This window comes from Camelus ferus, chromosome 9 (genome assembly GCF_009834535.1).
Source record: "Camelus ferus isolate YT-003-E chromosome 9, BCGSAC_Cfer_1.0, whole genome shotgun sequence".
Classification (NCBI taxonomy): domain Eukaryota; kingdom Metazoa; phylum Chordata; class Mammalia; order Artiodactyla; family Camelidae; genus Camelus; species Camelus ferus.
The window spans coordinates 12287615-12309642 of NC_045704.1; the positions used below are offsets into that span (position 1 = coordinate 12287615).

At 55.4% G+C, this 22028-nt stretch overlaps 3 protein-coding genes and 1 long non-coding RNA gene across 10 annotated transcripts in view; 3 read left to right on the top strand and 1 right to left on the bottom strand.

Annotated features, from left to right (window-relative positions):
- LRRC4B (leucine rich repeat containing 4B) overlaps positions 1-12355 on the top strand; it is a 38967-nt gene extending 26612 nt beyond the window's left edge. For both annotated transcript variants that reach the window (XM_032487707.1, XM_032487708.1), the window contains exon 3: positions 9875-12355. In XM_032487707.1, coding sequence (XP_032343598.1) covers positions 9875-11707 — 1833 coding nt within the window. In that variant the 3' untranslated portion in view covers positions 11708-12355. The remainder of the gene's footprint in view (positions 1-9874) is intronic.
- LOC116666037 lies at positions 52-17588 on the bottom strand. Its single transcript, XR_004322891.1, has 3 exons — positions 17471-17588; positions 3224-3640; positions 52-3113 (listed from the first exon to the last, which is right to left on the bottom strand). It is a non-coding gene; the product is annotated as an uncharacterized LOC116666037 (long non-coding RNA).
- Positions 15081-17315, top strand: ASPDH (aspartate dehydrogenase domain containing). 2 transcript variants are annotated; one of them, XM_006174289.3, is made up of 7 exons: positions 15081-15268; positions 15473-15617; positions 15875-15959; positions 16055-16204; positions 16288-16508; positions 16578-16732; positions 17146-17315. In XM_006174289.3, exons 1-7 carry the CDS (start codon positions 15214-15216, stop codon positions 17187-17189), a joined length of 855 nt encoding a protein of 284 aa, XP_006174351.1. In that variant the 5' UTR covers positions 15081-15213; the 3' UTR covers positions 17190-17315. The 2 variants fall into 2 exon arrangements, with proteins under 2 accessions (XP_006174351.1, XP_032343714.1); XM_032487823.1 differs by having other exon boundaries at positions 15081-15240.
- An 83-nt stretch (positions 17589-17671) lies between the features above and the next one.
- On the top strand, positions 17672-21703 carry JOSD2 (Josephin domain containing 2). 5 transcript variants are annotated; one of them, XM_006174293.3, is made up of 5 exons: positions 17672-17816; positions 18411-18570; positions 20176-20301; positions 21118-21312; positions 21416-21703. In XM_006174293.3, the coding sequence occupies exons 2-5, from the start codon at positions 18425-18427 to the stop codon at positions 21513-21515; spliced, it is 567 nt and encodes a 188-aa protein (XP_006174355.1). In that variant the 5' UTR covers positions 17672-17816; positions 18411-18424; the 3' UTR covers positions 21516-21703. The 5 variants fall into 5 exon arrangements, with proteins under 5 accessions (XP_006174355.1, XP_032343837.1, XP_032343838.1 ...); XM_032487946.1 differs by having other exon boundaries at positions 17690-17816; positions 18408-18570; XM_006174292.3 differs by having other exon boundaries at positions 17716-17858.
- The last annotated feature ends 325 nt before the right edge of the window (positions 21704-22028 follow it).

Sequence of the window (22028 nt, forward strand, 5' to 3'; positions counted from 1 at the left end):
AAACTCCAACAGTAAGCTTACTAAACTTGTGTTATTGCTTCATTACATTCAAAACCTATAAAAACAATTTATCTTAATAGTGTTAAGAGGAACAATTCACTTAATCATTCTCCGACCACAGTTAAACTTTTAATAAAGGATTTCTTGACAGTTTATTTTCTTAAAAATCCCAACAGAACACAGTGGGGATTTTTTCAGTGTTAGTAATGTTTACCTACCCCCAAAGGAAGTGGGAAGTCCCTTAAATAATAGGCCAAGTTACAGGATGGAAGGAGCGGGGAGAAGCCCCCATCAGAGTGGGGATGTGGTCCTTGATGGGGCCACTTTCCCATGTGGAACTGGTATCCTTGACACTTGACCGAGGCAGGTGGGGGAGGGCTCAGCAAAGGTGGGCTAAAGGAGAGAGGGGACTGGGGCACTTGGGCGGTTAGGACCCCACGCCCAGTTCCTCTGCTGTATCACAGGATGTCAGCATCCCATCAGGCCAAAGATGGCAGGCTGGGAGGGCAAGGGGATTTGTCTGCTCTGAGAACCAGTCCCACCTTGTTCACCCTACACTGTGTCAGTGACCATGAGGGTGACCTGGCCCACAGCATCAGAGAAGGTTTGAGATCACCTGGGCTGGGGGGTTTCAAATTGTGCCGTGGAGAGGCCACAGGCCTGCCTCTCCACCTGGGAGCAGGGCAGCTCCTGAGATCTGTTTACACTATTACCACTTAAATGATCATTTGCACAATTATTGTGTTTAGTGTCTCTTCCCCTCAAGAGGTCAGGCTGTGGGAAGATGGCCGTGGCTATCTTGTCTACACTGGATCCCCAGAGCCCTGCATGACACAGAGCAGGCACTCAAAGAATATATGTCAAGTGAGCAGATCAACACATGGGTAATGTTTGAATAACGAACGGGCTCAGCAGCTCAAAAAACAAATCAAAACCCACAAATGCCCAACCCTCTCGGTTTCGGTGGGTGGGCATGGTGGAGACCCGCTGTTTCGTTTCAGGAGAAGCAGACTTTTGAGTCCTAGTTCTGCTACTTTGGAGCTGTAAGACTGAGGGCAAGTGACTATACCTCTCTGAACCTTCATTTCCTCAGCTGTAAACCATCAAATACGAGGGAAGGCAGGGACATGTGGTTGATAATCTCCCGGTGATAGGATTGCCACAAGGATTAATGGAGATCATGACCTCAGAGCATTTAGCACAGTGTCTGGTACATACTAGGCACTTAACAAACAATGGTTCCCCCCTTTTCCTAATGAACCTGCCCCAGATGGCTCTTTGTCAGAGACAGAGGTGGGATCAGCCTTGTACTGTTTGGGAGGAGAGGAAAGGAATTGATTGGCTTTGGTCTTTAGGTATGCATGTTAAATCTTAAGAGCAACCACTAAAAGAAGAGAAAATACATAAATTCTAAAATAGTAAATAGGAGAATGGAATAAGAAACTTAGTCAGAGCAAAAGATGATAGGAAAGAGGAAAGAATAGGCTTCAAAAAATTAGGACAAATAGAAAGCATGAAATAACACAGGAATAATTCCAAATAGATTAGTAATTGCAATAAATGTAAATGCACCAAACCTCCAGTTAAAAGACAGAGATTTTCAGGCTGAATTAAAAACAAAATCCAAAAGACCTACCTAAAACGTAAGGACAGAAAGGATGAAAGCAAAAATGATGGCAAACACTAATCAAAAGAAAGCTGATGTGTCTTTAATAATATCAGACACACGGACTTTAAGTCAAAAAGAATAAGTTGAAACCAGAACCAAAACCAGAATACTGGTGCCCTTTCAGCTCCCAAGTTCTGTCACTAAGGGTTTCAACATTTTTGGTGCTGTCACCCAGGCCAGGAGCTGTGCAGACACATCATCTCACACTGTGGGTGCTTCTCCAAATATAAGCCTTGCCCATTCCAGTCTGTTTACCCAACAGAATTTGGCTGAAGTCCACCGTGAACTAGGCCTTGACCTGAGTGCAGGAAATGCAGAAATGATTCAGATGGAGCGTCTACAGCCTCACAGCCTGGACAAGGAGACGAATGCACTGAACCAGGGTGATAAGGGTCTGATAAGAGATGCAGGTGATGAGTCAGTGAGAAGGAGGCCAGAGAAGGCCTCCCAGCTGAAGCAGTCAGAATGTCCCAGGACACTAGGAGGAAGACGGCGTTCCAGGCAAAGGGCACAACCTATGCAAAGGCAGAGAAGCTGGGCAGAGTGTGAGGAGCATAAGGAACCCCCGACATCTCCCTGCGGCTGAGCAGAGGAGAGGCCAGTGGGGCAGGTTCTCCTGCAGGACCTCTGACACCAGGTCAAGGGTCATAGGGAGCCACGTGAGGCCTTTGAGCAGGGACGTGGCAGGGTCTGAACTGCATTTTAGACAATTCTGATGGCTGACATAGAGGAAAGAGGCTGGGAAAGAAACTGGAAGCCTAGAGGAGGGACAAATGTTAATGATCATTATCAGCTGAATCAGCAATTTAAAAATACATATTATTGTGTGCTGGCCAGGCCCCAAGCCTCACAACAACCCTGCGGGACCTGTGAGAACGTGGACTCAGAGACATTAGGACACTCAGCCAAGCTCACAAAGCTGGTCGCCTGGATTCAGATCGAGCCCAGCGCCACTCCCCCGCCCCCTCACTAGGCTGCTCCCAGTCACCCTGCAGAGAAGAGGAGGGAGAAAAGACTAGAATCCTGTTAAAAATAAAGGGACTCACTATTTAAAGCCACCCTACTGCACATCCTCAATAAAACCAGGCTTCCCTTCGCAGCAACACCCCCGTCCTGCTTTTTCTCCACGAATGCATCATTCAAGTGACTGTCAGGGGACCCCACCCACTTTGGGGGTGCCCCTTCATCTCCCTTCACACATCCCCTTCCCATCGCTGCTGGGACAAAACTCACAGAGCAGAAGCAGCCTCCAGCTTTGCCAGGACACCCCTTTATGGACAGACGTGGTGTGGTTTCAGTCCCTTTGTCCAGAGGACCTGGGAGGCGCAGGCTGGAATGCTGCTGAGTCGCTTGGCCTTTGCTGAGCTGCCTCAGCTCCTGGTCACCTACATGCTGCCCAGGTTCAAACCTCCCCATCACAGAACCTCGCTGAGTGGTTCCTTCTCTGAAAAGTAAGCAACAACACCTGTCCCGCAGGGCTTGGGGTAGTGGGGACAAGCTGAGCTGATGAGTGGGGACACCCAGCCCGGGCACCCTGTGCTGAGCAAATATTACCTGTTACCTGTGTCCTTGAAACAACTGCAGGATTGACCTTGTGATGCCCTTTCACAGAGAATGGTCCTCCTCTGTTTACCCCTTCGGAACTGCTTCTTCCCTGTTCAATAGATAAGCAATGGATGGATGACAGACACTGGGCTGGGTCCAGAAGGGCGAGCAGGGGTTTTCCAGGTAGATGAAGAGGGAAGGGCATTCTGAGCAGAGGGAACAGCATATACAAAGGTAGAGTGGCTGTGAGATGGTTCCCAGAGTTGATTCTGGTTGAATTGTAGTTGGAGTGAGGACTGCAGGTGAGGGGGCCTACAGGCCAGGCCAAGCAGGGCTTCCAAGGCAGGCTGGATTTCCTCGGAGGGCACTGAGGAGCCATGGAAGGCTCTAGAGCAGGGCAGAGTCAGCTCTGGGTGTAGCAAGGCCCTGTGGGGAGAGAGAAGATGGCTGTAAGACATCCCAAAGGGACAGATCAGCAAGCCGTGGCTGACCTAACCCTAATGAGGTGAGGCCATGGGTGGTGTGAGTTTCAAGGCTGCAGAGCCACTTCTGACTGGGCAGGTGGGCTGGAGGGGCCGCAATGAGAACAGGGACCCCGGAAGCAGGGAAGAGCAGGGTGGGGCACGCAGGTGGGTTTGCTGGGAACTGGGGAGGTCCCAGAACTAAATTTAATAAAAGACAAGGCAAGGGGGCGACTCCCAGGAGTTCTTGCCAGCACCTGGGCCAGCTATCCCTTTGTTCTCAATTTCTCAGTCCAAACCCTCAAGTCTGACCTTTGAAGGGTCCACCTCATTCTCTCCCTGGTGATTAGTGATGACTCGACTCTCCTCATTATTATTATTATTATTATTATTATTATTATTATTATTATTATTATTATTATTATTATTATTATTATTATTATTATTATTATTACTATCATTAATAGAAACAGCCACTCTGGGCTCCTCCCGCGTTTCCCTGGGCGGTGATTAAAAGCACCCCTGTGAGAAGGGATCTGTGGTTATTATATCTGGGAAACCGGGAGTCACACAAAGCAAAACGGCCTTCCCCACAAGAATTCCTGGAACCCAACCCGCCGCACACTGGAGTCTCCAAGAGGGGCCACACAGGCTCCAAGGCATGATCGGGGAAGCGTCTTGCTGTGTTGCTGTTCAGGACTTCAGGGAATGGGCCTGCGAGAGGACAGGCTGGGAGGCCCAGGGGTCCTTGGGAGGAGGAAACTGAGGCTGCAGCAGCCCACGTGGCGGAGCCGGGGCCCAAGGGCCCGAGGGCAGCCAGGCCAGACGCTCTCCAGCCCCCTCTTCATCTGCCGCTACCCCCCACACACCCCCAGCCTTGCCCACAAGCACGGACGCCCTGCCGTCAGGCTGCCGAGACCCCCAGGCCAGCCCAGGGCCTCCTGAACCCCCGTGATCCTGGTCCAGGTTTTAAGGTTAGCCGTGTTCACTGCAGGAAATGAAAGAGGGAGGAGCACAGTAAGGAAAATAAGGAATCAACCCTGTCAGTTCCATCTCAACGTCCAAAAGGAGGGGTAGGTAGCCCTGGGAAGGGATGCTAGGTGCCCACAAAAGTCATGTTTTAGAAGCATATTCACAATATGGGAAGATGCTCACAATACCATGTTATTTAGGGGAAACGCACGACTCAGAGTATATTATATCAACACAACTTTGTAAAAAAATGTTTAAAAGATGATGGAAAAAATATATATTGCTGCATGGTATGCATAGACAAAAGGTCAGAAAAATGAGTACCAAACTGTTAACTCTGGGGACAGGCCCTATAGCTGATTTTTCTTTTCTTCTTACATTATTTGTAAAATGAGTATCTAGTACTATTATCAGAAGGGCAAAAGGGACAGTGGACTCCTGAATAGCGCAGGGGCTAGGGGCGCCGACTCTCCCGGCGGCGGAAAATCCCGTGTACCTTAGAGCCAACCCTCAGTGTGCACGGTTCCTCCGTATCCGCGGTTCCACATCCGCAGATTCAATGAACCACAGACCATGTACTACTGTAGTATTTACTATAGAGAAAAATCCATGTATAAGTGGACCTGTGCAGTTCAAACCCACACTGTCTGAGAGCCAACTGTGAGTGGAAAGTCATTCTATCTAACGTGGTCCCCACTGCGGGCCTGGCCCACCGGAGACTTCAGTTAATGTTTATTAACGGTGAAGAGGGGGAGGACGGGAGGGGACACTTGTGCATTGCTTTGTGCATTTCCTCTGTTACCCCAGTTCCATCCCATTGTCCCTGAAAACCATTCAAAGTGCCCTAAGAATGCCACCATTTTAAGAGCCCCAAAGTATCTCCCCATCTGTCCCTTTTACCCTGAGGCCACAAAGAACCCTCATCAGGCAAGGTACCCCGGGGTTGTCTTACGAATCTTCAGGAAATGTGGTTTCTGCGCAGAGATTGGGACTTAATTCTGGTCAGGAAGGGCCCCCAGACAGGAGATTCTGAGAGGGGCTGTTTTCAGATGCGCTCCATCACAAAATGCAGCAAACAAACCCCAAACCTGAGCATGCATCACTATGCTCCAAGCCTGTGGCTGAGGCCCAGCTCCCTTCCTTCCTGGAAGGTTCTGGTCTCTGGGGTGAGACACAGGCAGACAGACAGCTCAGCAGTGGAGCCCAGGGCGAGGGGCCACGGGGCAGGGGTGGGAGGAGATGGGGCTGGGACATACTCCAGAGCTGGTGTGCCTACAGCTGGGTGTTGAAGGGCAGATGGGAAGTAGCCAGACAAAAAAGCAGGAAAGGTGTCCCGGCAGAGGGAACAGCAAGTGCGAAGGCCTAGAGGGAGGGGCATGCATGCTGTGTTCAGAGACTTGCTAGAACAGGAGATGAGGGGGAGGACAGTGGAAGAGGAAGGCAGGAAGGCCTTGCCGGCCTGCTGAGCTGCTGGAGGGCGGGGAACATGTCTCGTTATGGGATGGCACTGTCACTGGCCCCTCCGTCTGCAGCATGGTGTGGAGTAGGGGACTCTTGTGCTGGGAACGAGGGGGCTGTGCCAGGGAGCTGCGGGTATAAACAGACCTTCTGAGGCTGAGTATCCAGGTGGGAGAGAAGGAGGCTAGTCTGGGCCTGGGGCCGCGGGATGGAGAGGCGGGGACAGAATAGGGAGACAGAGGACAGAGGGCCGGGCTGGGGGACAGACAGGCACCAGTGAGTGTCAGGCTGACTTTCTCCCAATTTTCAGCCTGAAGGTGCAGTAAGAGGCTTTCTGCCTGCCCCGTAGAGCTGCCCTCCGCAGGTGGCAGTGGTGTGGCCTTTGGTTAAAAGGCTCAGGATTGTAATCCCATCGGTGTCACACTGGTTACTCAGGGCCAAGAATAACAATAATCATAAGGATGCAAGATGAGGGTTTCTAAGCGCCTTAACACCCGCACCGTGACCTCTTCTCATCTTCCTAACTGCCTGCCAAGTGGTTTTCATCATTCTCCCTTCGTGGCCAGCCCAGTTGTGGGCCTGGAGACCCACAGCGCTCAAGTGACAGGCCCCAAAGCCAGGAGGGGAAGACTGGAGGTGAGCGGGACTCTGTCTCCACTGCCACACCCTCGACCCCAAGTTTCTGCATTTGCCGAATAGTAACAGAGATGCTGCAGGCACAAGGCGGCCATGCGGGGTGGGACCCACCAGTCACACCACCTCCACAGGCTTCCACTTCCTCCTTTCTGAAACTGGGCAACAACAGCCCTCTACCACAAGGCAGCTGGAGAATAAAATGTGATGGTGGGTGGTGTCTAGCTCAGTGGTAGAGGGTACACGAGGTCCTGGGTTCAACCCCCAGGACCACCATTAAAAAAAAAAAAAATACATAAACCTAATTACCTCCTGCCCCCTCTAAACAAAATTAGTATTTTAAATGACAATAGAAAAGAAAGATATTTTTTAAAAAGACACGATTGTGTTCCTAAGGCATCACCGAGACGGCTGCCAAGGGCACGAACTGTCAAACACACACCGGACCTGGAAGGCTTAATGTGAAAAGAGTGTAAAATATCTCATTTGTACGTCTTCCTCTTGATTATATGTTGAAATCATAATACTTTGGACATACTGGGCTACATAAGTACATTATTAAAACTGATTTCCCCTGTCTTGTTTTTTGGTTTTTTTAATGCAGCCTCTAGGAAATTTACAATTAAATAGGTATTTCTGTTGGCTAGCGCAGGCATAAATAGTGGCCGTCAGGATGACCGTCCAGGAAGATTATTGTTCCTCGTGCTGGATGCCTCTCAGACAGAGTCTTTTTTTTGTCAATGGTGGTACTGGGGATTGAACCCAGGAACTTCTGCATGCTAAGCACATGCTAGGCAGTGATTTGGTTTTTTCATTTGTTTGTTTGTTTGTTTGTTTTATATTTTTTAAGTGTCTTCTGACTTAAAAGTAATTTTTGTTCATTCAAGAAAGAAAAACTAAAGAATAAAAATTGCCCATAATTCCCAACAGCTGGAGTTTACCCCTAAGAAGAGTCTGGAGCATTTCCTTACAGTTTTTTCTTGGTGCATGTACGCAGAGTCCTGATTCCTCGGCTGCTTTTTAAAGATCTACAAGGTCACAAGCACACAGTAGGCTGCTCTCCATTTCTCCCTTGATATTATTTGGGGGGTAATTAGGTTTATTTATTTATTCTTGGAGGGGGTACTGGGGATTGAACCTAGGACCTCATGCATGCTAGGCCTGTGCTCTACCACTTGAGCTACACCCTCTCTCCTCCCCTTAATAATATTAATGCAAGCATTTCTCTGAGGCATTAACTAGGCATCAGAAATGCCATCTGATGGTTGCATGGTCTTCTGTGCCTCAGTGTACCTGGCATGGTAATCAGTGGGGAGAATCCAGTAAGATTCTGCCTCTCATGGCCAGCCCAGCACTGCTTCTTCTGTGGTCCGTTAGCATCAGCCCTGAGAGGTGGCAGCCAAGTTCAGGAATTAAGAGTCAGGACTCTGAAGCTAGACAACCTTGGTCCAATCCCAGGTCTGCCATCCCCTCCTGCGCATCCCTGGGCAAGTCACTACACCTCTCTGTACCTCCAATTCCTCCCACTTGGATGGAGATAATTCATAATCCCTCATGTGTAACCCTTGAGGCTAAGTGTGTTTGGGCATCTGACATTAGAAAGCTATTGTCCATCTACAGGTGACTGGATAAATAAGTTGTGATATATAGATATATACGCCATGGAATACTACTCAGCCACAAAAAAGAATAAAATAATGCCATTTGCAGTAACATGAGTGGACCTGGAGACTGTCATACTAAGTAAGCAAGAAAAAGAAAGAAGAATACCATATGATATCACTCATATGTGGAATCTAAAAAAAGAAAAAAGAAGACAGTAATGAACCCATCTACAAAACGGAAACAGACTCGCAGACATAAAAAGCAAACTTATAAGGAGGGGGTGGAGGGATAAATTGGGAGTCTGGGATTTGCAGATACAAACTACTATATATAAAAGAGATAAATAACAAGGTTCGAATGTATAGCACAGGGAACTACATTCAATAACTTGAAATAACCTATCATGAAAAAGAATATATGTATGTGTAACTGAAACATTTCGCTGTATACCAGAAACGAACACATTGTAAACCAACTCTACTTTAATTTTAAAATTATTTTAAAAGGAAAATATTAATATACAGAATGTATTTTTACAGCACCCAGTGAATCATATACCCTAACCAAATGTGGGACTGTTTCTAGGGTGGAATGTTTGAATAGTCACATGAGTAGGATCAATAAAAGCTTTAAACAGCTCCCCATGGGTTCTGATCAGGTTTTGCCACCAAATGGAATTTGGTGCCAAGCTTACGAAAATCCTTCTGGTTTTTGGAGCTCTCTGGATTTCACGGTTGCAGGTGTTGAATAAGTACCTGTCTCCCAGGGCGGTTTGGTGGATTAACTGAGTTGTTGGCTATGGAGCCTTGAGAACGAGATCCGGCACTGAAAAAGTGCCCGGTGCATGTTAGCTGCTGGTGTAACCATTTTTAATCTGTGTGACTGAGGTGTAATTTACATAGAATAATATGCCCCCGTGTTACGGGTACAGTTTGAGGAGTTTTGTCAGTTGCATTCACCCTTGTAGCCACCACCCCAATTAGGGACATTTCTATCAGCCCGGAAGCCTCCCTAACACCCCTTCCCAGCCTGCCTCTCCCTGCCCCAACACACACAGGCTCAGAGGACCCCTGGAGGACTGGATGGGCTTCTACCGCACGTGCTCCTTTGTGTCCGGCTGCTTTTGCTCAGTACATCCCTCCAAGTCGTTATGTTGGAAGTTTGTTCCTTTTCATTGGGGAGCTGTAGTGTTCCATTGTACAGACACCGAGTGTGTCCTTGACCTGCTGGCGGACACTGGGTTTCCAGCTTAGGCTGTAATGAACACAGATGCTGGGAGCCCCCGTCGCAGGCCGCTGGATGCACATGCCCTTTCATTTCTCTTGGGGAAATACCCTGGAGTGGAGTGGCTGGGTCCTGGGTAACTAACTCTCTATTTAGCTTTCTAAGAAACCATCAAACCGCTTTCCACACTCCCGTCGGCAAAGATGGAGAGTCAGGGAGGCTCGGCGCCTTTGCCAGCACTCCAAACTCTGTGGTCCTCCCTACAAGTATCAGTGGCACTGATGGTGTCTCCCCTCCCCCACCCCAGGTGATCCGGACCGACACCTTCAAGCACCTGCGGCACCTGGAGATTCTGCAGCTGAGCAAGAACCTGGTGCGCAAGATCGAGGTGGGCGCCTTCAACGGGCTGCCCAGCCTCAACACGCTCGAGCTGTTCGACAACCGGCTGACGACGGTGCCCACGCAGGCCTTTGAGTACCTCTCCAAGCTGCGCGAGCTCTGGCTGCGCAACAACCCCATCGAGAGCATCCCCTCCTACGCCTTCAACCGCGTGCCCTCGCTGCGGCGCCTCGACCTGGGCGAGCTCAAGCGGCTGGAATACATCTCGGAGGCGGCCTTCGAGGGCCTGGTGAACCTGCGCTACCTCAACCTGGGCATGTGCAACCTCAAGGACATCCCCAACCTGACGGCCCTGGTGCGCCTAGAGGAGCTGGAGCTGTCGGGCAACCGGCTGGACCTGATCCGCCCGGGTTCCTTCCAGGGCCTTACCAGCCTGCGTAAGCTGTGGCTGATGCACGCCCAGGTGGCCACCATCGAGCGCAACGCCTTCGACGACCTCAAGTCGCTGGAGGAGCTCAACCTGTCCCACAACAACCTGATGTCGCTGCCCCACGACCTCTTCACGCCCCTGCACAGGCTCGAGCGCGTCCACCTCAACCACAACCCCTGGCACTGCAACTGCGACGTGCTCTGGCTGAGCTGGTGGCTCAAGGAGACGGTGCCCAGCAACACGACGTGCTGCGCGCGCTGCCACGCGCCTGCTGGCCTCAAGGGGCGCTACATCGGCGAGCTGGACCAGTCTCACTTCACTTGCTACGCGCCGGTCATCGTGGAGCCTCCCACGGACCTCAACGTCACCGAGGGCATGGCTGCCGAGCTCAAGTGCCGCACGGGCACCTCCATGACCTCCGTAAACTGGCTGACGCCCAACGGCACCCTCATGACCCACGGCTCCTACCGCGTGCGCATCTCCGTCCTGCACGACGGCACGCTCAACTTCACCAACGTCACCGTGCAGGACACGGGCCAGTACACCTGCATGGTGACGAACTCGGCCGGCAACACCACCGCCTCGGCCACGCTCAACGTCTCGGCGGTGGACCCCGTGGCGGCCGGCGGCGCCGGTGGAGGCGGGGGCGGAGGGGGCGGCGGAGGGGGCAGTGGCGGCTACACCTACTTCACCACGGTGACGGTGGAGACCCTGGAGACGCAGCCCGGAGAGGAGGCCCTGCAGCCGCGGGGGACGGAGAAGGAGCCGCCGGGGCCCACGACAGATGGCGTCTGGGGCGGGCGCCGGCCCGGGGAGGCGGCCGGCCCGGCCTCGTCGTCCACCACGGCGCCCGCCCCGCGCTCCTCGCGGCCCACAGAGAAGGCGTTCACGGTGCCCATCACGGACGTGACGGAGAACGCCCTCAAGGACCTGGACGACGTCATGAAGACCACCAAGATCATCATCGGCTGCTTCGTGGCCATCACGTTCATGGCCGCTGTGATGCTCGTGGCCTTCTACAAGCTGCGCAAGCAGCACCAGCTCCACAAGCACCACGGGCCCACGCGCACGGTGGAGATTATCAACGTGGAGGACGAGCTGCCCGCCGCCTCTGCGGTGTCTGTGGCCGCCGCCGCTGCCGTGGCCGGCGGGGGCGGCGGGGGCGGGGACAGCCACCTGGCCCTGCCTGCCCTGGAGCGCGACCACCTCAACCACCACCACTACGTGGCGGCCGCCTTCAAGGCGCACTACAGCAGCAACCCCAGCGGCGGGGGCTGCGGGGGCAAGGGCCCGCCGGGCCTCAACTCCATCCACGAACCTCTGCTCTTCAAGAGCGGCTCCAAGGAGAACGTGCAAGAGACGCAGATCTGAAGCCCCGGGGGCAGGGTGGGGGGAACCACGGGGCTGGGGCCGGACTGGGACCCACCCCACAGCCCGAGCCCCCGGGCACAGGGAAGGTCGGGGCAGGCAGCTTGGAGCCCCACCCGTGTCCGGACCCCAGGGCGGCTGGCCCCAGCGAGGACAGGGTGGGGTTCTGGCAATGGAGCCCCCGTTGTTCCGGCCTCACTCTCCTCCCCGGTGACAGGAGGTGACGCAGGAGAAGTGGCCGGAACCCTCCGCTTTTCCTCCTCGCTCTCCCGACCAACTGCTCCCGGCCCTCCGCCGCCTTCTAGGGGAGAGAGGAGCTTTTTTGAGGGGTGTCCTCTCCCCTCAACCCCAACAGCCCCCCTTTTACGGTTCATTTTTTTGCAATTTGACGCCTGTCCCCCCCAATCCCTCCGCCCTTGAAACTGAAGAGACAGCCACAACGTCAGAGCCTCCCAGTACCCTGGCCCTGCCCTGGGGGAGTCCACTCCCAGCCCCTGGCCCCCTCGGCTGCGGGCGGGGCGGCCTCAACCCGCCTGGCACCATCGCCCTCAGCCCTCTCCTGCCCCACAGACTCTTTTGATACTGAAGGGAGGTTTGCGTCAACGACTACCTGCTCTGTAATTACTTTAAAAAAAAAAAAACACGGAAAAAGTAAAAAAAAATTTTTTCTTTGGGGTCATGAAAGCATGGAGGAGAGAGAAAGCAGGGGGAATGAGGGTGGGCAGCAAAGAAAGAGGATGGAAAATTCCAAGTGTCATAGGCTCCATCTGGAAGGTCATTGAGGGAGTTGGCACCTTCGGGTGGTCTTAAGCCCCTGACCCTTCACCCCAGAGGTCCCAGAGAGGGACTCGGTCACCCAGCACACCTGGCACTCATACTTAACCTCCCTGCATCCCTTCTGAGGCATGTATGGGGGTCCCCTCCCCCTGCCTCTCACTTCACGGCAGAAATCGAGGGTGGCCTTTATGGTTTCCTAGCACTGCTGTTCCAGGGTCCCACAGACCGCGTGGCTCAGAACAACAGAAACTGAGTGTCTCAGTTCTGGAGTCCAAGATCAAGGTGCAGGCAGAGCCGTGCTCCCTCTGGAATCTGCAGGGGAGGATCCTTCCCTGCCTCGTACAGCTGCTGATTGCCCCAGATGTTCCTTGGTTTGTGGCCGCGTCACCCCAATCTCCACAAAGCATTCTCCCTGTGTCACTACATCATCCCCCTCTGTGCATGTCTCTGTGTCCAAATATCCCCTTTTCATAAGGACACTGGCCATGTTGGATTAGGGACCACCCTACTCCAGTATGACCTCATCTTAACTTGAGCACCTGCAAAGACCCTATTTCCAAATAAGGTCACATTTAGAGGTCATGGAGGTGAGAATGTCAACATATCTTTTGCTGGGAGACAATTCAACCCATTACAGAGCCAAACCAGAGAGGGTCTGTCTCCACTGCAAATCCGTTCAAGACACTGCCACGGAGAAAGCAGGTCACACTGAAGGGGAGGGAAGGAGTGAGCTGGGTATGCAAGGGTTGTGAAGGATGCTCTAGCTGCAGCCGGGATGGCGGGGCACCAAGGGTCTGCACTTCGGTCTTGTTAACTCAGGCGCAGGAGGCAGAGTCCAGGCCCACAGAGGGGGAGGGGGCTACACTGTAGCTCAGAAGGGCAGGGGACGCACGCAGAGCCCTCGGAGGGACAGAGCTAGCGAGTGGGAGCAAATGCCAGGGGTCGGCCAGGACAGTGGGCAGCCGCTGGGGGGCCTGGGAAAGGCCAAGGGGCTGGCGTTTCAGGCTCCAGAGGGCTGGGGCCCTCCAGAGCTGTCTAGACAGGCAGAGACCCGTGGAAGCAGGAGTGACCTTACAGCACCTTCCTCACTCAGGAAGAGGCCCTGCTCTGGATAGACAGAGCCGCAGAGCAGCACAGGTCCCAGCCTCCTTTCCGCTCCTGGCACAGCCCAGTCTGCAGACACAGCAGGTCTGACACATGTGCAGGACAGCAAGGTCCAGTGGAGTCCCCGCATGGAAGGCAGGGCAGGCAGGAATCCCCTACGACCCCACTCAGGCTCTGGGTGCTCTGAGAGGGCTTGGACCGAGTCCCTGTGCCTGGCCCTGCGCCTCTTCCCAGGCTGTTTCTGCACCACGGCATCTTATCTCTCCCCAACTTAGGGCTCTTAAAGCAAATTGTTCCTTTATCGGCCGTGGCAGCGGCCTCTGGGACATGTCTGGGGTCCCTGGCTCTATCTATCTGGCCTGTCTGCTCTGGAGGCTTGTCGAGTCTGGACTCTCCTCTTGAGCAATGCTTGGCTCCCCCTCGCTCCCTCTTTCATGCTCTCTTTCTCTCTCGTCCTCTTTCAGGGCCCCCCCCCCCGATCCTGGTTGCCATGGCAACACTGCAGCGGGTACCAGGTGGTGGCTGGGGCAGGGAGCCGACACTGCCGCAGCCTCCGCCATTTCCGATGCCAGGCACCCGCGAGGCACAGTGGCTGGGGCTCATTTGGGGGGATACTCGGGGCCTCACAGGCTTCTCTTTGGCCGTGGGAGGAGAGGAGGGATAGGCATGGGAGTGAGAATACAAAGTGGGGGAGAGGGCGCAGAGGCTGGTAGCATCATGGCTGGGGGAGGGGAGGATAAAAGGTGAGAAGTCAAGGTGAACTGAGGGATGATCAGATGATCAGGGAGGTTACCCAGAGGGGCTGGGGGAAGGGATCCTTCCACTGGATTTGGGGAAGCCAGGGGAGACAAGGGCCACTGAGGCTTAGATGAGCTGAACTCCAGCTCCTGCTGTATTGTGGGGAGACAGGCATTGCCAGACCAGGCTTCCCTCAAACCCTGGGGTAGGGAGGAGATGAGGGCCTGGCCTGGCTGGGGACAGAATGGCAACCAGCCCAGAGGAGGTGAGGGTGGGGGCTGGAGGGATGGAGCTCCAGGAGAGATGGAGAGACCGTGATGAGAACAAGAGATCAGAGGCAGAGAACCAAGGGAGAAAAATACAGAGGATGAATGTTGACAAGAAACACATGTGCCAAGTCACAGAGAGGGTGGCCACAAGGGTGGCGATTGGAAACACAGGAGCAAGGGGACAGACAGAGCCCAGAATCCCCTGCCACCATCTCTTCTCCCTTGCTCCCAACCCTCTCTAACCCCACCCCAAGCAGGATGAAGTTTCCATGACAACCTGGCCAGCCAGAAAAGGGGGGCAGGGGACTGCAGAGGAAATTTTCCACATCAGCAGGAAGGGAGGACGCTGTGATGCAGAGAAGGAATGGGCCGGGTATAAGGGGGCCACACAGGGCACCAGAATCCAAAACCGTCTTGCCCACGGCCCCCAGGATTCTCATCCTGCCCCCAAGCAGCATACCCACACCCGCCTCTCTGGGCCATTGCAGGAAAGGAGGAAGGTTCAGGAGAGGCTCAAGGGTCAAATGTCCAAAGATCAGCCGCTGCCCAGACCTTGTTGGGGTTGGGGGCGGCAGCGAGCAGCCAGTGGAGGTTAGACCACAGACCAGCAAACGGAAGGACATGGCTCTCAGCACGGTCCCGAGGAAGGTGGGGATAGTGGGCTATGGCCGCCTTGGTGAGTCCCTGAGGCCTCTTCCCCAGGCCCCTTTCTGAAACCTCCAGAGCCCCGGGGTCCTCCACACACTTTTCATCTACATCTTTATCTGTGGCCTGGCTGACTGTCTTTGCGTAAGCATCTTCCACTCCGCACCGCAGGGCTCCGGCCTCCTCTGGGTCTCTCTCCGTCCCCCTCTCTCTGAATCTCTTTCCCTCTCCCCAGGACAGTCCCTTGTCTCCCACTTGCTGACTCAAGGACCAGAACTGGGCCTAGAACTTGTTTTTGTCTGGAATCGTGACCCAGGACGAATGGCGGGGAGCGTGCCCCCTTCCCTCCAGCTCCAGAGCCTTGCTGCCCTCGGGGAGAGGTCAGTGACCTCGCCATGAGAGAGCAGGACTTTCTGAAGCTCCTGTTCTGGTTTCCCTTAGGTGCTGTGTGCTCTCAGGCGAGTCCCGTACCTTCTCTGGGCCTGGGTTCACCCCAATATAAAACAGGACCAGCCTCCATCCCCTTTCCCCTCCCAGGCCAGGGTGAAGAGTGACAGGCCTCCAGAGACTCAGGGAATCTGAGGAGGGGAGGCCTAATACCTCTCCAAGGCCCTCCCCCATCTCTCCCCTCTCCCAGGCACCCTGACCTTGTGGTGGAAGTGGCCCATCCCAAAATAATCCAGGAATCTGGGGCAGAAATCCTGCGCTATGCCGATCTCCTGGTAAGCCCTGCCTCTTCCGCTTTGGCACCACCACCCCACCCTAAAATGGGATTCGTCCCCTGACCTCAGCCCCTCTCCACCTTCATCTGCCCCAGGTGGGGTCCCCCTCAGCCCTGGCTGACCAGACCACAGAGCAGCAGCTCCTGGAGGCCTCGCATCGCTGGAGCCATGCTGTGTTTGTGGCCCGGGGAGCCCTGTGGGGCACTGAGGACATCACCAGATTGGATGAAGCCGGGGGCCTCCAGGTTAGGGCCTGCTGGGCTCCCCAGGAATGGGAGGGGGCCAACAGAGAGCCCCCAGTCTCCCTGACTCAGGCTCTCACTTTCAGAGCCTCCGTGTCACCATGGCTACACACCCCGATGGCTTCCGGCTCGAGGGACCCCTGGCTACAGCGCACAGCACCAGGCCTCGCACTGTGCTCTATGAAGGCCCTGTCCGTGGGCTCTGCCCTTTTGCCCCCCGAAACTCCAACACCATGGCGGCTGCTGCCCTGGCCGCCCCCAGCCTGGGCTTCGACCGTGTGATCGGGGTGCTTGTGGCTGATTTCAGGTGAGCAAAGCTGGGAGGGGTTCCCAGCCGGGGCCAGGCCAGTAGGACTAACCACTCTGCTTGCCCCAGCCTCAAGGACATGCACGTGGTGGATGTGGAGCTGAGCGGACCCCCGGGCCCCACAGGCCGAAGATTTGCTGTGCACACCCACAGAGAGAACCCTGCCGAGCCAGGCGCTGTCACTGGCTCTGCCACTGTCACCACCTTCTGGCGCAGCCTCCTGGGTGCGGCCAGGCCCCTCCCCAGTACTAGTGACCTCTCTTCCCAAGCCCTGGGCTCTTGTGCTCTGCAGAGCTTGTGTCTCAGGGTCTGTCGGAGTCTGCGGTTGATTCTGCCTCTACTGATTGATTGATCTTTATTTCTGTCTCCTTAACCACCTACTCCACGACGTTGAATCTTTATAGATCTCTATCATTGTCCAAGTCTCCTCTTTCTGAGCCTCTGTTTCCCCTGTCTCTGGGACCCTACCATGTGTGTCTCTGTCCCTCTCTCTCTGGGATTTGGTTCCTCTCTCTGGGTCTTTGTCCCCCATGGCCAGGACTTCCTCCATTTCCACTTTGGTCTGTCCCTTCCTCCAGGTATCTGTCACTCCTCATCTCTCTGTCTTGGTTTTTCATTCCCTATATCTCCCCAACAGGCTGCTGCCAGCTCCCCTCCAAGCCGGGGATCCATCTCTGCTGAGAAGCTTCCTCATTCCCAAGAGGACATCCTCAACTCATTTACCTCCCCACCACCAGGGTCCTGCTGCTGCCCTGGCCTCAGTGTCCCCAGACCTCCCTCCTGTCCTAGTAAATATTGGAGGCTCTTCTCCCCGAGTGGTTTGGTGTCTGATCACTTCTTTGCCTCTGTGACGTCACGCTGTGTCTTCACCCTAGGCATAACAGCACCACCGGGTGGGGGCATATATGGGAGCGGGCATATGGGAAGCAGCATGCCTGAAACTATCGCGAGAGCCTACTCACTCGGTTTCCCAGAATCCTCCGAGCAGCAGGGGGCGTGGTAGCGTGCGAAGGAGAGGCCTCTGTAGTGCATATTGCCGGGACTCAACGCAGGGACCGACGGGAATTGTAGTCGCGTTCTCAGGGCGACAGCTGACTTCCGGGCCACGCTGCCCGGCGTTCCGCGAGGAGCAAACGCTCTCGCGAGGGTCATCGGGAGTCGTAGTCCGGCTCGCAGGCGGCGCCGGGAGCCGTAGTCCGTCTCTCTGCCCAGTCAGCGCGGTGCCGCCCGCCTAGCTCTCGGAGCCCAGAGCCGCCGCCCAGGGGAATGCGGGAGCCCCCAGTTCGGGAGAACAGAGAGTCAGGCGGGGTGAGGGGCGTTGCCAGGCAACGGGCGAGCGCCGCGGTTGGGGTACGGGTCGGGGAAACGTCTCTGTTACTTGGTGTCGGGGGAGGGGGCCCTGTTGCCAGGTGACAGGAGGAGAGAACTCTTGTTGTTTAGCGACAAGGGAGGAGAGTCTCCTGTTGCTAGGCGACTAGAAGAGACCCTGTTACCTAGAAACAGGAGAGGAGGATTCCTTTATTGCTAAGTAACCAGAGGAGAAACTGGTTACCTAGTGTGGTGGGGGTGAGGTGGCCCTCTGTTGCTAGGTAACCAGAAAGGAAGCCTGTTACCTAGGGACAGGGGAGGGGGGGTTCTGTTGCTAGGTGACCACCATAAGGACCCTTTGACTTAAAGATGTGGCGGGAGTGATCCTCTGTTGTTAAGTGAGCAGAAGAGAGAGCTAGTTTTCTAGAAACAGGCGATGGAGGTACTCTGTTGCCAGGAGAGCAGAGTCAGGGGCCCACGGTCGCCTCAGGCTGCCCGAGCCCCCAGTCAATGACAGTGCCCCCAGGGCCTGCTGGTAGGTTGGGCTTCCAGATCCCAGGCCCTTGAGTACCTTCTCCCCCACCCCCCAAGCAGGAGCCGAGGACGGCATGTCCCAGGCCCCAGGAGCTCAGCCAAGCCAACCTTCCGTGTACCACGAACGGCAACGCCTGGAGCTCTGTGCCGTCCACGCCCTCAACAACGTCCTGCAGCAGCGGCTCTTCAGCCAGGAGGCTGCTGATGAAATCTGCAAGAGGTGACCATCACCCACCCTAACCCCTGGAGAAGCAGGGCTCACAGAGGCGGAGCAATCCACCTGGGCCGCACAGCAAGGCAGGGGCAGAGCCCGGGCCTTTCTGCTGCCCCATCTGCCTGGGCTGGACTCTGGGACTCAGAGACGGAGATGTTGCCTCCTGCACATGTTCGTCCCCCTGGTCTGGCCCCTAGATCAGGCCTCATCCTGTTTTCTGGGCCCTACTCCCCACTCTCCTCTGGCCTCTCAGCTTCTGGTTTATCTCATTCAGTCCATGCTACACAGAGCTCCAGCACTGACCCTGCTCCTCCCCTGCTCCCAGCTCTCCTGTGGCTCCCCAGCACCCCTGGGAGAAGCCCCAATCTCCTCACTCTGATACCAAAACCCTATGTGCTCTGATCCCCACCTGCCCCTGCAGCTTCATATCTCACTGCTCCCCTCAAACTAATTCCTCTCCAGTCCCTCAATGAGCACCCCCTCATGGTGCCTCTGGGTGTTTGCACGGGCTGTTCTATCTGCCTGGCACAGCTTCCTGCTCTTGGCAGCCTGGAATGCTGCTCCTCACTATTCAAGATTTCAAACATTACATCTTTATTATCTCTCTGCCCGATCCCCTCCTCTCCGTCTCCACAGCTCTGGTCCCATCGTCTCCTGGACCCTCCCCTCAGCCTTCAGTTCCTCCCCTGCAGTCAGTCCCTTGCTGATCCTACACCCAGAGATGACCCTGTCTCCCTATCTCTTACTCACAGCCCTCCCATGCCCCCAACCCCAGCATCCTCAGGCAGAGCCCCAGCCCCTCTGACTATTTTTGAATCTATTCCTCTCCTATCATTCAAAACAGGGATCAACCAACTCTTTCATGGTAAGGCCAGGCTGGAGACCCAGAGAGGAGTCTGCTATGAGCCCTGTCCCAAGGGAAGCCAGGGAAACAGATCCACAGAAAAAGAATACACAACTTTCCCCTCGCCCACCCCTCCCCCTGCCCTGCCCACCAAGGGCCCAAAGACAGAACAAAGGTGCCCTTGTCCAGACAAGGTGGGGCCCAGAGTGGTGGCAGGGTGGGCCTTCTGGGCTGGGGGGCCGCTGGAGGAAAGTCTGGCAGGGAGACAGGAGCACAGGAGATGTGGTTGGGGACAAGGTGACTACAGAGGGGTGTGACGGGACTGAAGCTAGAAGGCCAGCAGGGACCAGACCATGCAAGGCCTCAAAGGCCAGGCCGAGAGGCTGGGACTCTATTCTGGGGTGATGGGGGTGCCAGGGAGGGCTGGGAGCAGCGGTGGGGCAGCATCAGTGCTGAGTGTAGCAAGAGCCCCCAGCCTCTGTTGGAGAAGGACTGGAGGGGGGAGATTGGAAGCCAAGTGAGGGTCCAGGTAGAGGAGGGCAAGGCCTGAGCAGAGAGATGTGGTTGGAGGACAGGGCACCAATCCTGGAGGACAGGGCAGAGAGTCTGGGGACAGGAGAAACAGGGCTTGGGGCTGATGAGTCATGGAGGCAGAAGAGAGGGTGAAGAGTCCAAAGGCTGGGTGACTTACGGACCCTGGGGCTTTGTGGGAGGGTGAGGCCTTTCCAAGGACCCACCAACTCAGGACCTGACCACCTCCCAACCAGGTTGGCTCCAGACTCCCGGCTGAACCCCCATCGCAGCCTCCTGGGCACTGGCAACTATGACGTCAACGTGATCATGGCCGCCCTGCAGGGACAGGGCCTAGCTGCCGTGTGGTGGGACAGAAGGAGGTGTGACCCAAAGTGCTGCATCATGTGTGCTGAGCTTGGCACAGTGGGTGCAGTGTGATGGCAGTCAGGGTGGGATAGAGCAAGAGGAGGGGCTGGGTGGATAGAGGGAGGAAGGAAGGGGGAGATGAGTGGAAGATTTGCAAGGGTGGATGATGGATGGCTGGGAGATGGCAGAGGGATGATTAAACGGTCAACGGGATGAATTGATGGATGGATGATGGTAGATTGATGGGAACTGGGTGACTAAGTGGATGGTGGATGGATGGTTGGATGTGTTGGGTAGGTGGTGATTGGGTGATGGGATATATGAATGGATGAGTGGTTGAGTGAATAAAGGATGGATAGTTGATAGGCAGTGGATAGCCAGTAGGTGGTTGGGTAGATGGATGGATGGACAGACGGACGGACGGATGGGTGGATGAGTAAAGGGTGGCTGAGGAGTTGGGTGGCTGGTGGAGAAGTTGGGTTGATGGTTGGCTGGCTGATGGTTGATTGCATCAGTGAGGGGGATGATGTTTGGGTGAATAATAGATGGGTAGTTGGACGGTGAGTGGTTGTTAGACAGCTGAGGGGTTTGATGGGTGGGCAGTGTATAATGGATGGCTAATGGGTAGAATCAGCGGTGGACGGTGGGTAAGCTGTCGGGTAGATGGCTGCCTGGAAGGCTTCGGGAGGTGGGGGGCAGATGAGTGGAAGGAAGCAAAGGGTGGGCAGATGGAAGAGAGTCCCTGGGCTCCACACACCCTGTAATGTCAGGCCGGCAGGCACACACTGAGGGCCGGGCCCTGACCATGGTGTCTCTGCCCCGCCACTCAGGCCCCTGTCCCAGCTGGCCCTGCCCCAGGTGCTGGGGCTGATCCTGAACCTGCCCTCACCCGTGTCGCTGGGGCTGCTGTCCCTGCCACTGCGCCGGCGGCACTGGGTGGCCCTGCGCCAGGTGGACGGCATCTACTACAATCTGGACTCCAAGCTGCGGGCGCCCGAGATCCTGGGGGACGAGGATGGCGTCAGGTGAGGGGGAGTGACTCTGGGGTGGGGCCAGGCGCCAGAACCCCCTCCCTGGGAGGCAACCCCCAGTTCCCCCAGGCCTCAGTCTCCCCATCTCTCCTCCCAGGGCCTTCCTGGCGGCCGAGATGGCTCAGGGCCTGTGCGAGGTGCTGCTCGTGGTGACCAAGGAGGTGGAGGAGAAGGGCTCCTGGCTGCGGACAGACTGACCCCGAGGAGGAGGGGACCACGGCTGCCAGCCTGGCATGGACCCTGCACGTCCACGTCTGGCTCCCAAGCTCCGGGAAAGGGGCCAGGCCTCACAGCTCATGGACCTAGTGGAGGCCCCAGGCCCTTCTCCAAATTCCCTGCTCCCCAGTGCCACGGCTGCCTCAATAAACCTGATGATTTGCCCCTGGCCTGGCCCGCCTTGCACCGGGGTGGGGCCCCTTGCCTTCAGTTACTCTAGTTTATCAAAGAGGCCCAGGCAGGCCTTGCCAGCAGCTGGGCCCTCTGCCACCTCCCAGCCTGGCCACCTCACAGGAGTCACTCACTTCTTAGGGCCTCAGTTTCCTCATGAGGAGGGGGTGGAGGCCCTAAGGGAAAACACAAATCCTTGCCTTCATGAGGTTCCCTGGAACCTGCGAATATGTTTGAATACCAGACAAAGGGGAACGAAGGTTGCTAATGTGCCGCCCTTAAAATCGGGAAACTGTCCTGGTCCGGGTCAGCCCAATGTAATC

Bases quoted from the DNA above. Each gene is read 5' to 3' on its own strand.
- ASPDH (XM_006174289.3), top strand. From the start codon at position 15,214: ATGGCTCTCAGCACGGTCCCGAGGAAGGTGGGGATAGTGGGCTATGGC. The intron at 15,269-15,472 runs GTGAGTCCCTGA...CCCTCTCCCCAG, and splicing joins AGTGGGCTATGGCCGCCTTG to GACAGTCCCTTGTCTCCCAC. The intron at 15,618-15,874 runs GTCAGTGACCTC...CCCCTCTCCCAG, and splicing joins CTTGCTGCCCTCGGGGAGAG to GCACCCTGACCTTGTGGTGG.
- JOSD2 (XM_032487945.1), top strand. From the start codon at position 19,427: ATGGTAAGGCCAGGCTGGAGACCCAGAGAGGAGTCTGCTATGAGCCCT. The intron at 19,603-20,175 runs GTGGGGCCCAGA...CCTCCCAACCAG, and splicing joins GGTGCCCTTGTCCAGACAAG to GTTGGCTCCAGACTCCCGGC. The intron at 20,302-21,117 runs GTGTGACCCAAA...CCCGCCACTCAG, and splicing joins GTGTGGTGGGACAGAAGGAG to GCCCCTGTCCCAGCTGGCCC.